Below are 17,496 nucleotides of genomic sequence, written 5' to 3' on the forward strand. Positions count from 1 at the left end.
GGGGGGATGGTCACGCCGCAATCCCTTCTCCTCCATTCTCCTCTCGGGATCTTGGGCATGCACGCACACGCGCCCGGCGTGAGTTTTAAGCCACCGGGTCCGGGACACGAACCGCGGTCGACTACGTAGGAGTCCAGCGACACAGCCATTACGCTAACTGCTGGTTCCACACCCTTTTTGATCTTTACAAATAACTTGAGCAGAATGGGGGTTAACTCTTCTTTGAAAGTTTTGTAGAATTCAGAGGTGAATCCATCAGGGGCAGGGCTTTTCTTTGTAGGGAGGTTATTTATTACTGATTCAAATTCCTGGCTTGTTATGGGCCTATTCAGACTTTCTATATCCTCCTGGCTCATTCTTGGTAGATTATATTTGTCCAGGAATTTGTCCATCTCATCCAGATTGTCTTGTTTCTTAGCATATAGATGTTCAAAGTATCCTCTAATGATGTTTTTAATTTCTACTATGTCTGTTGTAATATTGCCAGCTTCATTGCAGATTTGATTCACCTAGTTCCTTTCTCTCTTCTTCTTAATAAGTCCCACTAGTGGTGTACCAATTTTCTTTATCCTTTCAAAGAACCAGCTTTTACTTTCATTTATTTTCTGTATACTATATTTATTTTCTATTTCATTTATTTCTACTTGGATCTCTATTATTTCATTTCTCCTGGAATTTTTTAGATTTTACTGTTGCTTTTCCAATTCTCTGAGGCATGATGTAAGGTGATCCATTAGCCTTCTTTCCATCTTCCTCTTATGTGCACTAATTGATATGAACTTCCCTCTTATGATAGCTGTAGCAGAGTCCAAAAGATTATGAAAACTCGTGTCCTCATTGTCATTGGTTTCCATGAATCTTTTGATTACAGTCTCTATTTCTTCAATAATAATAGTGGAGTCATTCAGGAGTAGGTTATTTAGTTTCCATGTATTTGGGTATTTTTGAGGATTTCTCTTGAAATTAATATCAAGTTTAATTCCATTATGTTTGGAGAAGATGCTGGATATAGTTTCTATGCCTCTGAATCTGTAGAGGCTTGCTTTGTGCCCTATGATGTGGTCAATCTTCAAATAGGTTCCATGTCGGGGTGAGAAAAAAGTGTATCTTGTAGGTTTTTTGGATGGAAAGTTCTATAGATGTCTGTTAAGTCCATTTGATTATGGTATTCTTTAGATCCTTTATCTCTTTATCTATTTTTTGCCTAGATGATCTGTCCAGAGGGGATAGTGCAGTATTGAAATCTCCAACAATTAGTGTGTTACAGTCTAGATCTAACAGACTTTCCTTGACATATTTGGGTGCTCCTGTGTTAGGTGCATAGATATTTATAAGTGTTATATGTTCTTCAGCTATAGAGCCTTTTACTACGACATAGTGCCCCTGTCTCTTCGAACAGTTTTTGTTTTAAAGTCTATTTTGTCAGAAATTAGTATCACAACTCCAGCTCCTTTTTGGCTCCCATATGCATGGAAAACCTTTTTCCAATCCTTCACTTTCAGTCTATGTATGTCTTTCTCTATTAGGTGGGTTTCCTGTAGGCAACAGATAGAGGGTTTTTTGTTTGTTTGTTTGTTTGTTTTTTATCCATTCAGCTAGTCGGTGTCTCTTAATTGGAGAATTTAATCCATTAACATTCAATGTTATTATCTATCGATGCTACAGGTTCTGCACTGACGTTTAAGTTGGCCATCGTTTTAGTTGCCTTTTATTTCTTTGTTTCTGGCTGTTAATTCTTTAGTTTTCCTCGAACAGTACTTTCTTCAGGGTTTCTTAAAGAGCTGGTCTGGTGTTGGCAAATTCTTTCAGGTTTTGTTTGTCTGAGAAGATTCTAATCTTTTTTTCCCATATGAAGGATAATCTTGCAGGATTTAATAGTCTTGGTTGAAATTGTTTCTCTCTTAAAACTTTCAATACGTCTTCCCATTCTTTCCTTGTTTGCACTGTTCCCGTTGAGAGGTCCAGTGTTAGCCTGATGGGATGGCCTTTGTAAGTCACTTCTCATTTCTCTCTTACCAGTTTTAGTACCATGTCTTTATCTGCAGTCTTGGACAGTCTAGCTAAGATGTGCCTTGAGGAACATCTTCTGGGGTTGATTCTATTTGGGGTCCTTTTTATTTCTTGGGTCTGGACAGTTGAGTGCCTCTCTAGACTTGGGAAATTTTCTTCCAGGATTTCATGGAATAGATTTTTCCATGCCATTATTAGTTTCTTCACCTTCTGGGATGCCAATTATTCTGATGTTTGGGCATCTAATGGAGTCTAGTATTTCTCGTATATTATCCTCATGTCCTCATGTTTTTGTTATTTTCTTGATCTTTTTGGTGTTTTTTTCTAGGTCAGAGGTTTTATCTTCTACATCAGAGATTCGATCTTCAGCATGGTCTAATACTTTCAAGAGAGTTTTTGATTTCCTGTATTATAGACTTTATATCTAATAGTTCCAGCTGATTCTTTCTCAGAGTGTCCATTTCTTCTTTCATAGGACTTCCTAATCTCCTGTAGTTCGTTGTCTCTTTTCTGTAACAACTCATAGAATTTGGTCACCATGAATGTTTGAAATTCTTTGTCTGACATTTTGGTAACATCCTCCATACTTACGAGAGATAGAGGGGAGTTACCATTTTCCTTTGCTGGAGACATATTTCCTTGTTTATTCAAATCTGAGTTCTTCTTCTACTTCTACTTCTAGCCATTGGAAGATGTATTCACTTTAGAATACATGACTTTTGATACGGGAACGTTTCTCTGACTAGGAGTAAGTGTGTTTCCCTTTTGCTGCGAATTGATGTTTGCCAAAGTCTCTCTTCTGTTGTTTTTACCAATGTGGTCTCAAGAGGGGTACTCTACTGAGGTGTCTGAAAAGCGTATCTCCTTTTTCACAGGTGGATCAGTACAAGGGAGAATCCCAGAGAAACTTATATTACTAGGCAATTTCCGCTATCTGATTATAAACCTGTCTAGTTCCTCTGGTAGGGTGGAAGATGAAGAGGAGTGGATAATAGGTGAAAGAAAAGACAACACAGAGAAGTAAAGAAAAGTGAGGTGGGGGGAGGGCAGAGGTGAACCTGCCTCAGTGTCCCTTGCTGGCCAGAGGCCTGGAGATGGATCTGTAACCTGCTGCCAGTAAATGATTCCTTAAAAAAAAAAAAAAAATTTAAGTTTGTGCATCTGGGTCAGTAGATAGCGTTAATGGTTAAGGCACTGGACCCCCACCTGGTCATCCATGGTTCAAGTCCCAGAACTGGAGGCTTGAAACTTACTCAAAGCATGTGTGCATGAGTGCCCAAAATCCAAAGAGAAAGGAGGAAAAGGGACTGAAGCATAGCCATCCCCCCAGGGGGATGATTTCTCACTTTCTGTCTGTCTCTCTGATGAGCACACTCATCCTATGGCAAAAATCTCTCGCCAAAAAAAAATCTTTGTTCATCAAAGAATACAACTAAGAAAATGAAGACAACCTACAAGATGGTAGAAAGTATTCATGAATCATACATATATCTGAAATGGAATCTGTATCTAGACTTACATAAAAAGTCTCAAAATTAATTTTTTTTTTAAAAGACAACTTAGTTAAGGTCCAGCTCCATGGCCTGGTTGGTTTCAGTGGTGAGATCTCATATCACTACACAGTTTGAGTCATGGTCTCAATGGCTTGGGAAACACACCAGGTGAATGTGCATGAGTGCTCAAAATCTCAAAACAAGAGAGACCATGACCATGTCCCATGAGGGAATATTTTCATCTCCCTCTCTGACAAGCACATACACCCTTTAACACACAGCCACACACTCATACATACACAACAACCAGTTAAAAACTGGACAAAGGATCTGAATAGATATTACTCCAGAGAAGATGCATAAATGGCCATTAAGGACATGAAAAGATGCTCAACTTAATTAACCAAGCCAAAATGAAATAACATTTCATCCTTACAAGACTGTCCATTTAAAAAACAAATACTGGGTCTTCGGAAAAGTCATGATGTATTTTTCTATGCAAAAATGCATCATGACTTCTCCGACAACCCAACAAAAAACAGCAAATGTTGGTGAAGCTATAGAGAAACTAGGACCCTCATACACTGCTGGTGGAAATGTAAAATGGTTCAGTCACCTTGGGAAACAATCTGACAGTACCTCAAAAAAATCAAATGTAGAACTACCATATGATTCAGCCAATTTTACTCCCAAGCGTAAATCTAAAAAAGTTGGAAACAAGAATTCAAATATTTATATGTGAATGTTCATAGCAGCACTATTAACAAAAAACAAAAGATGAAACAAAACAAGCAATCAGTATGAATGGATAATCAAAACATGCTATATAAGTACAACGGGCTACTCAGTCATAAAAAGAAATGAAGCACTTAGTATACTGTAACACAGATGAACCTTAAATACATCACACAAAACAAAAGCCAGGCATTAAAGGTCACATATTGCATGACTCCATTGACATGAAATATTCTGAACAGGTAAGTTCATAAAAAGTAGACCAGTAGCTGATGACCAAAGGAAAGGGAAGAAGATGGCATCATGGCATAAGGGTTTGCTTTTGGAAACCCTTGTCTTGGAATCAGACAGAGGTAGCAGTCACAGAACTTTGTGAGTATATTAAAAGTACTTCTATTTATATGGTTAATTACAATAAATGTCACATATCCCTCCCTCCACTACCCTTTGGAAACTCACAGTACACATATTAGCACATCTAATGCTCTGAAAACTTCAGTAGTAACTCACGCCAGGCGCGTGTGCGTGCGTGCCCAAGATCCCGAGAGGAGAATGGAGGAGAAGGGATTACGGAGTGACCATCCCCTCTAGGGGGTGATTTCTCGCTTTCTGTCTCTATGTCTCTCTCTGTCTGTCTGGCGAGTGCACGCGCCCTATAGCAAAAACCTCTCCCAAAAAAAAAGTGTTTTTCAAATCGTAGGTCACAATCCATTAAAAACAAAAATCAATTTAATGACTCAGAATAAGAATCTGTAGAAATAAAATAGAAAGTATTAGACTATAACACATAAAATAAAGATAAGAATCACTTTAGGGGGCCAGCAGGTGGCATGATGGTTAGGGCACTAGACACTCTCACATGACCGACCTCAGTTCAAATCCCAGACCTGATGGCTTGCTTTCTCAATTTCCTTCTCTCAGTGTGTCTTTTTCTGGTCAAATTTAAATAAATGAATAAATAAATAAAATTAAATAAATGGTTATTAAAAATCACTTGGGCTAGCCCATGGCTTGGTCATTAAGGGAACCAATCCCACATGGTCAACTACGTGGTTCAAGTTCTCCACCTGTCAACTTTTAAAACATGACAGGTGTGTGTGTGCCTACACTCTCAAAAGGATGGAAAGATGGAAGAGGACAGATTATGCCATGACCATATCCCACTGTAAGGTACTTTCCCCCTCTCCCTCCGTCTCCATGTCTCTCTGGTAAGCACACACATCATCTGGCAAATAAAAATATAAAATAAAGGAAAAAAGATAAACAGTGCTTGTCTTGAAACTTTTGTTTTCATTATATACACACAGTGAACTAGGACATGCTGTCAAATAGATTTCTTATTGGAATCACCACTAAAATACTCTGAAAAACACTTTGAATACAACCAAACAAATCTTACCTCACTTACCATATTATAGAATTCCAGCTCTCTTGGACCCCTTGGAGGTGGCTGTAACTGTTTCAAAACCGTGCCATCGGGATGTTGCAGTATACCTATGGAACAAACATAGAAAACATTTTAGTGCTTTAACAGTACTTCACAGAATATGTATGTTCTTAAAGTGACACATAAATTACTTTCATAAATTTAAGGGTTTATATTTAGTTATTTCAGAATTTCAAATTTGCCCAACATGGTTCAGTACTTATAATATACAAAGCACCAAAACACAAATTCTAAACAGCTTCATTTTACTGTCTCCAGTGACTATTCCCTTCTGGTTCCCTGAGACTTTCTAATAGAACATACATGTAAATATTGACGGAAATTCCTCAGTAACAGACTTATCATGAGATGTCAATTTATAGTAAAGCAAAGCAAAAGCATGTTAAAAAGAATAACACAAACTGATCCCCTTTAATAAACAGAAAAAAAAATAATGTTAACAGTAGTAATATATTAATTTCCTACTTGGTAATTTTCTTGGTAAGTTTCTGTCATCTCTTATACAAAAAAACTAAAATATTTTACTGATCTAGATGTACTGTTTAGCTAGCACATGGGCATATAGCCAATGGAAAAAGTGAAGACTGAAATCAGGTAGCAGGCCTGCGACAAAGTCAGCTTTTTAGAATCTGTCTACCCGGGAACCAGCAGTTCGCATAATGGCTATGTCGCTGGACTCCCACGTAGTCGACCGCGGTTCGCGTCCCGAGCCCAGTGGCTTAAAAGTCACGCTGGGCGCGTGTGCATGCGTGCCCAAGATCCCGAGAGGAGAATGGAGGAGAAGGGACTGCGGCGTGACCGTCCCCCCTGGGGGGTGATTTCTCACTTTCCGTCTCTATGTCTCTGTCTGTCCGGCGAGGGCACGCGCCTTATAGTGAAAACCTCTCCAAAAAAAAGTAGAATCTGTCTACCCAAATAGTGTTTTTTCCAAAGTCACCACAGGTCCTGTTCCTTTATCATGAAGGCTCATTCTCAAATTTATATGTTAAAAATCTTTAACTTTTCATGTGTTGATATTTCCCAGAAGTATTCTAGTTAGACTAGAATATAGCTCAAATAAATCTTCACAGAATTTGGACAAAATATTTCACTTCAGTTCCTATTCCTTTTTGGCTAGTCAGGAATTTTTAATCATGGCAAAGATATAGAATTTATCAATACAAGAGGAAAGACTCAAGAGATACAACAATTAGTTTGCTGTATGACCCAGATACAGAAGGAAGGAAGGCAAGTATTAATCCACCTGGATAAAATTTGGTGAGCAGTCAAAAGATCTTGAGATTTAGAGTAGTCTAATGTAACTAACATTTCCTTAAGAATTCAATTCCTGAAGGTTGGGACAGAGAACAAGAAAGACCTTTATTCCCATGGTTGTGACATTTTTTTTTTTTTTTTTTTAATGGAACTAACAAAGAGTGGTAGATGCAAAAAAAGCCTTGATGAATTCTAGAGGAAGAAAAAAATGGTGCATTCATAAATGAGCACAGAACCACAGGAGATTCCCTACCTCAAGGCAGAAACCTGGTCTAGATACAGATGAGCTTCTCATTAGACAAATACATTTGATCAAGCAAACAGAAATCAGTAAAGCTACAGACAACAGAGCAGGGTAATAGAACAGATTGGAGATTGTAACAGTACCAACACAAAAACAGATTGCTTGGTATAGTAAGTCTTCTAAACTATTCACCCTGCAATATAACCACAAATGCTTTTTGAGAAAGTAGGTAACAATCCCAAGCTTTCTCAGGGTAAGTGAATTCTAGGAAACAAGGTAAACCAGTAGTGAGTATCTGAAACTACAGCCAAACTCCCCCCTCATTCCTAGATAAAAATCTGTCAAAATTTAAAAAATAATAATTGCCATCTCTGAAGGCTGAGTCAGTAACAGATTAATAGCGTCTAAGACTACAGCCCAGCAACAGCGCAACTAAACTTTTTTTTTTTGAAGAGGTTTTTGCTATGGAGCCGGTGGGTGCTGCGTTGGTACTGCAATGAACCAGGACCAGCCCCTTAGCACAGAAGTTAAGCACTGTACATAGGGAACCAGATCCCCCATGGCTGATCATGGTTCAAATGCCAGCCCCGGTGCCTTGAAAAATACACTGGGCACTTGTGAACTTATGTCCAAATCTTGACAGGATGGAGAAATGGAGAAAAAAGTACTGTGGCATGACCACATCCTATTAGGGGTTTCTCTCTCTCTCTCTCTCCCTCTCCCCCCTCCCCCTGTCAAGCACACACACTCTCTGACAATAAATTAAATTAAATTAAAAATTAGGAAAAAAATTCAATGAACCTTATGAAATATCAAAAGAAAATATCAGGGCTAGCAGGTGGCATGGAAGACTCCAACATGGCCAACCACATTCAAGTTCAGGACCTGGCAGGTTGCTTTCTCACTCCCCCATCAGCTCTGTCTGTCTCTCCCTGGTGAGCACATGTGCCCTATAGCAAATTAAAAAATAATAATAGTAATGATAATAATAAATAAAATTAAATAGTTCTTTTTAAAAAAACACCTAAATTAAAGCAAAGAGGAAAACTATCAAAAAGAAAAAAAGAACAGAACATTAGAAACTTATAGGATAGTATCAAGCATTTTAATAAACATAGAGAAAAGAGAATGGATGAGAAAGAAATATACTGGACTTCCAGTTCCCACCTAGAATATAGAACATTGGGAAGAACATTGCTAACATCTAAAAACAAACCAAAAGCAATACAGACAAATCTACAAAATCTAATTTTCATTGAAACCACCAGAGCTGAAACAGTAAACAAGCATGAAACCTAAAGAATATACACCACTACACAAAGGCAGAAAGAAACACGGGCTCCCCTATGGAAGAACATGGGAAGATGAGGTTACCTTACAAGAAAGTAAAAATAACTTAGATTAAATTCTTTTTTTTACAATTATTTTTATTTAACCTTACTTATTTTTAATTTGACCAGAGAGAGACGAGAGAGAGAGAGAGAGAGAGAAAGCAAGCAGCCAGGTTCAAGACTCGAACAGTGGTCGACCATGTGGGAGTCCAGCACCCTTAACCACCATGCCACCTACCAAACAGCTAGAGGGCAAAGGTAGGTTAAGGTGAGAGTATAAAATTCCTAAAAGGTGAAAACATTTGCGGGATCTTCTCCAGGGACCTCTTTGAGTCGCCCTCATAAAAAAAAAAAAAAAAAAAAAAAAAACAACCAAAAACATTAACTGGAGCAAGGTAGAAAACCATAAAAAACAACCCTTAAAAGTACAGATTTGGGGACCAGTAGTTGGCATAATGGCTATGTTGCTGAACTCCACGTAGTCGACCATGGTTCGAGTCCTGGACCCAGCGGCTTAAACTCCCGCCTGGCACGTGTGTGCATGCCCAAGATCCCGAGAGGAGAATGGAGGCCAAGGGGTTGCAGCATGGCCATACCCCCTGGAGGGTGATTTCTCGCTTTCTGTCTCTGTCTTTCTGGCGAGCGCACACGCCCTATAGCAAAAGCCTCTCAAAAATAAATAAATAAATAAAATAGTACAGATCTTGAGAAAAGGAAACACTACTAACTTCAGGAAAAAAAGACGCTTCTCCCCTGTGGAACAAAATCTTAAGCTGTTGGTGTGAGGAGGACAGAAATCATGTTGTCCTCCATGAAATTTGCTGTGGATAGGGAAAAAGTTTTAAAAAATAATTCTCAAACCCTGGGGGGTGGGATGAAGAATGAATGTAAACAGGAAACATACTGATTTCTGACTTTAGTGGCCTCCTATTGCTGGAGGATGGAAAGAAAATTCTCAGGAAAACGTCCTGTTAAAGACACAAAGCAGGGGGCCAGCAGGTGGCATTATGGTTAAGGCTGGACTGCCCACATGGCCAACAGCAGCGCAATATTGGACCTAGTGACGTGCTTTCTCACTTCCTCCCTCCCTCCCTCCCTCCCTCTTTCTCTGTCTCTCTCTGTCTACCCCCTCCAAAGAGTACATGAGCCCTATGGCAAAATTAAATAAGAATTAATAAAATTGAATAAATAATTCTCTTAGAGAGGGCTTTTTTTTTTTTTTTTTTTTGCTACAGGGCGCGTACACTTGCCAGAGAGGCAGACAGACAAAGTGAGAAATCGCCTCCCCAAGGGAGATGGCCAAGCCACAATCCCTTCTCCTCCATACTCCTGCTGGGATTTTGGGCAGGCACGCACATGCACCCATCATGAGTTTCAAGCCACTGGATCTCAGACCTGAACTGCAATTGGCCATGTGGGAGTCCTACACCTTAACCACCACGCCACAGGCTGACCCCAAAAATAAATAATTCTTTACCAAAAAAAAAAAAAAAAAAAAAAAAAGTTTTAATTACACAGAAAAAAAAAAAAAAAAAAAAAAAGAACAATTTGATTTCCACAGGAAAGGGGCAGGATCACTGAACAAGCCCCATTACCAAAGACTCAGGATCACATGTCTTATCTACCATGGAAGCCGGACCAGGACAACAGAGAACACCTCTGCAACCTAGCATCATGCTAGCAATCACTAAACAAACAAAAACCAGTAATCTATAAGAGAGACATTAACATGGAGAAAAACCATCTCTGAGGCACAGGTATACAAGGAAAACCCAAAACAGAGTGCTCAAGAGGATTACTGAGAGAAAAATCCTTTGCAAATCAGCCCCACTCTAACCATAAGATCACATCAGAGGAATTTCAAATCTACAGTGCACTGAAGGTGTATTTTTTTTTTTTTTTAGCCATAACAAAACACCACAGACTGGACAGATCAAAAAACTAAAATTTATTACCATAGTTTTGAAGGCTAGATGACCAAGTCAAAGTGCTGGCAGATCCTGTTCATAAGGGGGACTTCCCTCTCAGCTTTTGGGATGTCATCTTCTCACTGTGTTCTCACATGGTGGTGAGACAGCACACTGCATAAAGACAATAATTCTACTGGATTGGGGTTTTACACCAATGACTTCATTTAAACCTTAATTACTTCCATAAAGGCCCTTTCTCCAATGACACTGGGGAAGGGGAAAACTTCAACAGACACATTTTGGAGGACACATGCAGTCCATAACGAAGTATCTATAACAACTAAACTCAAACTTGACTCTACTCTTGACTAGACTGGCTCAAATCATGAACACTAAAAGCAGAGAAATACATTCATTTCAGAAATAAATATTGCTTGTCTAAGTTATTACAATTCTATACGCAATGCCTACTAGAATTTAATGAAAATAACAAGACATGTGGCCCAGGCCTGTGCGGGGTGCTTTTCTCTCTCTCACACGCGTGCACATGTATTCTCTCATAATTAAAAAAAAAAAGAATTATTAGACAAGGGAAATTAAAATAATCATTAATTAATGTTAAAAGTTGTAACATAGGGGCCAACAGGTGGCATGGTGGTTGAGGTGCTGAACTCCCACATGACCAGCCACAGTTCAAGTCCTGGACCTGGCAACTTACTTTCTCACTCCCCCACCCTCCTCCCATCCATGTCTCTCTCATTAGATTAAAAAATAACAATAAATAAAATGAAATAAATATTTAAAAAAAAAAAAAAAAAAGGGTTCTGAAAAAAAATCATTGTGGGACCAGCAGTTAGCGTAATAGTTATGTTGCTGGACTCCCATGTAGTTAACCATGGTTCAAGTCCCAGACCCAGTGGCTTAAACTCACGCCAGGCACGTGTATGTGCATGCCCAAGATCCTGAGAGTAGAATGGAGAAGGGACTGCAGCATGGCCATCCCCCCTGGGGAGTGATTTCTCACTTTCTGTCTCTCTGTTTCTGTCTTTCTGGTGCATGCATGTACCCTACAGCAAAAATCTCTCAAAAAAAAAAATCATTATAACAAAATGTAGACAACATACATGAAAACACAGAATTTCAGCAAAGATACTTTTAAGACAAGTGCAAACAGCAGAGATTAAAAAAAAAAAATGCAGTAACAGGGGTGGCCTTGCAGTACAATGGTTAAGTGCTGTGAGGAAGAATTGGATCCTACATGGCTGACCAGAATTCAAGTCCCAGGCTTAGCACTTGAAAATCATACCAAGCATGCATGCATGTGCCCAGGATCCTGATGAAATGGAGAATTAGAGGAAAGCAGATTGCAGCACGACCAGATTCCCATAGTGCTCACATGCACAACTCTCTCTCAGAGAACATGCCCTCTGGAATTAGATATATTGCCTGACGTAAACTACAAATATATAAAATATGGTACAAAATATACAAAACAGTCAAGAAAAGTAATCAATGAATTGGTTTTTTTTTCCACCAAGATGGCACCGAAAGCAAAGAAGGAAGCTCCTGCCCCTCCCAAAGCTGAAGCTAAAGCAAAGGCTTTGAAAGGTCAAGAAGGCAGTGCTAAAAGGCGTCCATAGCCACAAAACAAAAGAAGATCCATACATCATCCACCTTCCAGAGGCCCAAGACTCTTTGGCTGAGGAGGCAGCCTAATCATCCTTGGAAGAGTGCCCCCAGGAGAAACAAGCTTGACCACTATGCCATCATCAAGTTCCCCCTGACAACGGAGTCTGCCATGAAGACGACAGAAGACAACACACTTGTGTTCATTGTGGATGCCAATAAGCACCAGATCAAACAGGCTGTGAAGAAGCTCTATGATACTGATGTGCCCAAGGTCGACACTCTAATCAGGCCTGATGGAGAGAAGAACGCATATGTGCGACTGGCTCCCGATTATGATGCTTTGGATGTTGCCAACAAACTTGGGGTCATCTAAAGCGAGTCCAGCTGGCTAATTCTAAATATACTGTCTTTCACCATTAAAAAAAAAAAAAATCAATGAATTTGATGTCAAATCAATAGAAATTACAAAAAACTGAAACACAAATATAGAGAAAATGTGTAAGACAAAGAAATCATACAAGAGCTACAGATAATATCAAACAGTCCAAGATAGCTGATATTAGAATCCTAGAAAAAAATGAAAGACCTATACCCATGCTGACTATAACATCACTTGCAATTGCTGAAGTGACTTTAACTTCCACTGAAAGTTGAGTAGACAAAGAAAATGTGGTATATGTATGTGAACAACAGAATTATTATTCAGTCTTTAAAAAAATCTCTTGCTACAACATGAGCAAACCTTGAAAACAGTGTACTATATGAAATGAGCTAGTCACAAGAAGACAAATGCTGCATGATACCATTTCCATGAGGTATCTAAAGCTCGTAAACTCTTACAAACAGGAAGTGGAATGGTTGTTGCCAGGGCAGAGGGGAGGGAAAAGGGAAGCTGTCGTTCAGTGAATAGAGAGTTTCAGTTTTAAAAGACTAAGTTCCAGAAATCTGTTGCACAACGGTGTGCATGCGGTTACCACTATTGTACGGTTCTAAGTAGATAAGAAAGTAAATTTTATGCTACATATTTTTTACTGCAATAAAAATGTGATGTAATCAGCAGAATTACATTTATGCTGAGATCGGGAGGTGGCGTGGTGGTTAGGGACACTGGACTCCCATATGGCTGAAAACAGTTAGAGTCCCAGACCTAGCAGCTTGCTGGTTTGCTTTCTCTCTCTTTCTATCTCTCTCTGGTCAAATTAAAATAAATGGATAAAGTTAAATAAAAATTATTAATAAAGAAATAATTACATTTATGTTAAATAAATGAATGTTAAAATTTCTGTGGAAAGAGTTTCTTCTTTTTTTTTTAAATTTTCTTCCAAAGAATTTCATTAGCACATACTGCTTTTATAATGAGAAAAAATTGTGACATAAGAAAACAAGTATAGGGCCAGCAGGTGGCATGGTGGTTAAGGGCACTGGACCCCCACATGGCCGACCATAGTTCAAGTTCCAGACCTGGCAACTTGCTTTCTTTCTCTCTCACTTACTCACTCTGTCCCTCTATGGTCAAATTAAAATAAATAAAGTTAAATAATTCTTTAGAAATAAAGAAAACATGTATAGAGCCAGGCAGTGTACAGTGGGTAATACAACTAGACCACATGGGAAGGGTCCTGGATTCACTTCCCAGAGCCTCCCTAAGCACACCGGACACACGCATTGTGGTGTGAAGACTCTATTGAAAGGTACCTGTCCTTCTCTTTGTGTCTCTTTTAATTTTTGTCTCTTTCTCTCAGAATAAATAAATACATCTCAGAAAAATAAAAGAAGTGGACCAACAGGTGGTATAGTGGTTAAGGCACTGGACTCCCAAATGGCAGGCCACTATTTGTGTCTCAGATTCGGAGGCTTAAAACTCATGCCAGGCACATGTATGTATTTGCCCAAAATCCCAAGAAGAGAATGGAAAAGAAGGAACTGCAGCATGGCCATCCCTCCAGGGAGTAATTTCTCACTTTCCCTTTCTCTGTCCAACAAGTACACAAACCCTATAGCAAAAATCTTTCTCTCTCTCTCTCAAAAAAAAAAAAAATAGGACAGAGACCAGCAGGTGGCATGGTGACTAAGGCACTACTCCCACATGGTGGGCTGTGGTTCGAGCCCCAGAGCTGGCAGCTTGCTTTCTCACTTTCTCTCTTACTGTGCCCCTCGCTGGTCAAATTAAAATAAATAAAGATAAATAAAATAATTCTTAAACACACACACACACAAAGAAGTACATCCTAAGAAAACTATTGTTTTGTTCAATTATGTTAATCAGGTATTGAAACAGACTAGAAGGAATTTTTTTTAAATGAGACTGAGAAATACTTGACAGACAATGGCTGAAACGATCTAAGACTAATAAAAACAGAAACACAGCCAAGACACCTTATAAAAAGGAAGGAAATAGGTCCAGCAGAAGGCAGTGTAGCAGTTATGTCACTGGACTCCCACATGCTGACCACAGTTTGAGTCCCAAACCTGTGGCTTGAAAATCATGGCAGGACCGGGGGCTGCGTGCCCAAGATCCCAGGAGGAGATGGAGGAGAAAGGACTGCAGCATGGCCATCTCCTTTTGGGGAGTAATTTCTCACTGTCTCTTTCGCTTTCTCTCTCTCTCTCTCTCTCTCTCTCTCTCTCCCCGGCAAGTGCACAAGCCCAAAGGCAAAAACATCTACCCATCTACCAAGAAAAAAAAGAAGAAAATAAACTCAAATAGGATGGAAAAACAAATCTTGACACTTTAAACATAAAGACATAAACAGGTTAAAAGTAAAAGGAAGAAAAATATCAGGTAATGTCACTTAAAAGAAAGTTAATATATACCATATAAACAATTCATAACAAATAAGATTATTAGCCCAGCCAGTGGCATGGTGGCTAAGGCTACTGGATCCAACATAGCCAACTACACAGGCTTAAAAACCATGCCAAGCAGGTGTGCATGCATGCCCAAAATCCTGAAAGGAGAAATGGAGAAGAAGCAATTGCAACCTGACCATTCTCCACGGGAGGGATGGCCTTCTCACTTTCCCTTTCTGTTTCTCTTCAGTGAGCACATATGCCCTCTAGCAAAATAAATAAAAGATAATCAGTTCCTTAAGACATAAAAATCCTAAATATATACCTAGTAGTAGAGCTTCAAAATACATGAAGCAGAGGGACCAGCAGCTGGCGTAATGGCTATGTCACTGGACTCTCATGTGGTCGACCGCGGTTCAAGTACCAGACCCTGTGGCTTAAATTCACACGGGGTTGGGCACATATACATGCATGCCCCAGATCCCGAGAGGGGAATGGAGGAGAAGAGACTGAGGTGTGGCCATCCTCCCTGGGGAGTGATTTCTCACTTTCCATCTCCCTGTTTCTCTCCATCTCTCTGGTGAGTGCACATGTCCTACAGCAAATATCTCTCTTTTTTTTTTTAAGTAATTATTTTAACTTTATTTATTTAAATTTGACCAGAGAAGGAGAGAGAAGGAGAGTGAAAAAGCAAGCTGCCAGGTCCAGAATGCAAACTGCAATTGGTCATGTGGGAGTCCAGCACCCTTAACCATTATGCCACTTGTCAGGCCCAGCAAAAATCTCTTAAAAAAGAAGTCACAAAAAAGGCCCAGCCTGGTAGCAGAGACAGTAAAAAACTAAACGGCTGTGCTGGCAGACATGCAACCAATCACAGTTTCAGTTTCCTGGATCAACTCATGTTGAGTTAGAGAGCCAAGGAAACAGGATCATGTGACAAGACTCTTATCAGGCTGCTTCTCTCTATTTCTCTTTCTCACGTGAGCACATATGCTTCCTGTCATGAATATAATAAACTTTAAAAAATTCACAAGGGAGGCACTGGCAGGTGGCATGATGGTTGAGGTACTGGGTTCCCACATGGCTGACCATGGTTCGAGTCCCTCACCCAACAGCTTGCTTTATTTTCTCACTTTCTCTCTCTCTCTCTCTTTCTCTCTCTGGTCAAATTAAAATAGTAAATTAAATAAGAAATTTTGTTAAGTCCACAAGAAAAATTTAAAAGTATTTTTAAATTAAATGACAATGAAAATTCAATATATTAAAATTGTGGAATGCAGGACCAGCAGATGGCGTAATGGTTACATCACTTGGCTCCCACAGTCAACCATATCTCGTATCTCGAGTCCCAGACCCGGCAGCTTGAAACTCACACCAAATGTATGTGTGCATACACGCCCACATGTGTCAGCACACGCCCAAAATCCCAAGAAGAGAATTGAGAAGGGATTGTAGCATGGCCATCTCCCCTGGGGGGTGATTTCTCACTTTCTGTCTCTACGGCGAGCACACACATCCTATATCAAAAATCTCTCTCTAAAAAAAAAAAAAAAAATTGTGGAGTGAAGCTACAATACCACTTAATACTTGCTATATGGCTTATGTTCCCCAAAAATCCAGGGGTTGAGATTTGGTAGTGATCCTATTAACAGGAAACTTAGTATCTTCGTAGTTTAAAAGGTGGGCCTTTGGTAGTGATTAAGGTAAGAACCCCTTTGACTGACTCCTGGTGAGTTTATAAAGAAAGGGAATCAGACCAGGAGACACGCATGAACAGACAAATACAGAGAGACATACACACACTCTCCTCTTCTCTCAAGATGTGACATCCTGCCTGGCCTTGGGACTGCACCAATGAGAAAGCCCTTACCAGATATGGCTTATGGTACCATGAGTTGAATAAGTCTCTTTTTATAAATCACCATTTTTTTTGGAGAGGTTTTTGCTATAGGGAGCGTGCACTTGCTAGAAAGAGAGACAGAAAGCAAGAAATCACCCCCCAGGGGGCATGGCCATGCTGCAATCCTTTCTCCCCCATTCTCCTCTCAGGATCTTGGGCATGCACACACACGTGCCTGGCCTGAGTTTAAGCCATCAGGTCTGGGACTCAAACCACGGTCAACTACATGGGAGTCCAGTGACATAGCCCTTATGCCAACTGCTGGTCCCTAAATCATCATTTTTATAAAATACCAGTTTCAGGTATTTTCTGTTATTAGCAACAAAATAGAATAGCATAGTACTTAAAGGGGAATGTGTGGTTTTAAATGCTTGTATTAGAAAAGAAAAAAAAGGTCCTAATTTAAGATGATAGAAAAAGAACCCAAATAAGTAAAAAGATAGGACTGGGGGAAATCAATAAAATTAGAAATAGTTAAGAAAAATCAATGAAAACAAAAGGTAGTTCTTTTGAGATCAATAAAACTGATCATCTCTAGCTAGACAAATCAAAAGGAAAAAACATAAGTTACTATTAGGAATAAGTGAAAGATGAACTATCACTACAGATCCTACAAGCATTAAGGTGACAAGGGAATTATGAACGTCATACGAGTAAACAATTTAGATAAAATGAACAAGTTCCTTTAGATACAGATTAAACTGACGCAAAGAAGAAAATCTGAATTGTCATATATATACTAAAAATACTTCA

At 39.3% G+C, this 17,496-nt stretch overlaps 1 protein-coding gene across 2 annotated transcripts in view; it reads right to left on the bottom strand.

Annotated features, from left to right (window-relative positions):
- Window positions 1–17,496, bottom strand: part of IPMK (inositol polyphosphate multikinase) — a 62,395-nt gene that overhangs the window by 31,778 nt on the left and 13,121 nt on the right. The window contains exon 2 of one of the 2 annotated variants that reach the window (XM_006147053.2): window positions 5,647–5,732. In XM_006147053.2, coding sequence (XP_006147115.1) covers window positions 5,647–5,732 — 86 coding nt within the window. Of the gene's footprint in view, window positions 1–5,637; window positions 5,733–17,496 lie in introns of both variants that reach the window. The other variant, XM_014587269.2, reaches the window with a different exon arrangement.

Source organism: Tupaia chinensis, unplaced genomic scaffold, assembly GCF_000334495.1.
Source record: "Tupaia chinensis unplaced genomic scaffold, TupChi_1.0 Scaffold000199_1, whole genome shotgun sequence".
Classification (NCBI taxonomy): domain Eukaryota; kingdom Metazoa; phylum Chordata; class Mammalia; order Scandentia; family Tupaiidae; genus Tupaia; species Tupaia belangeri.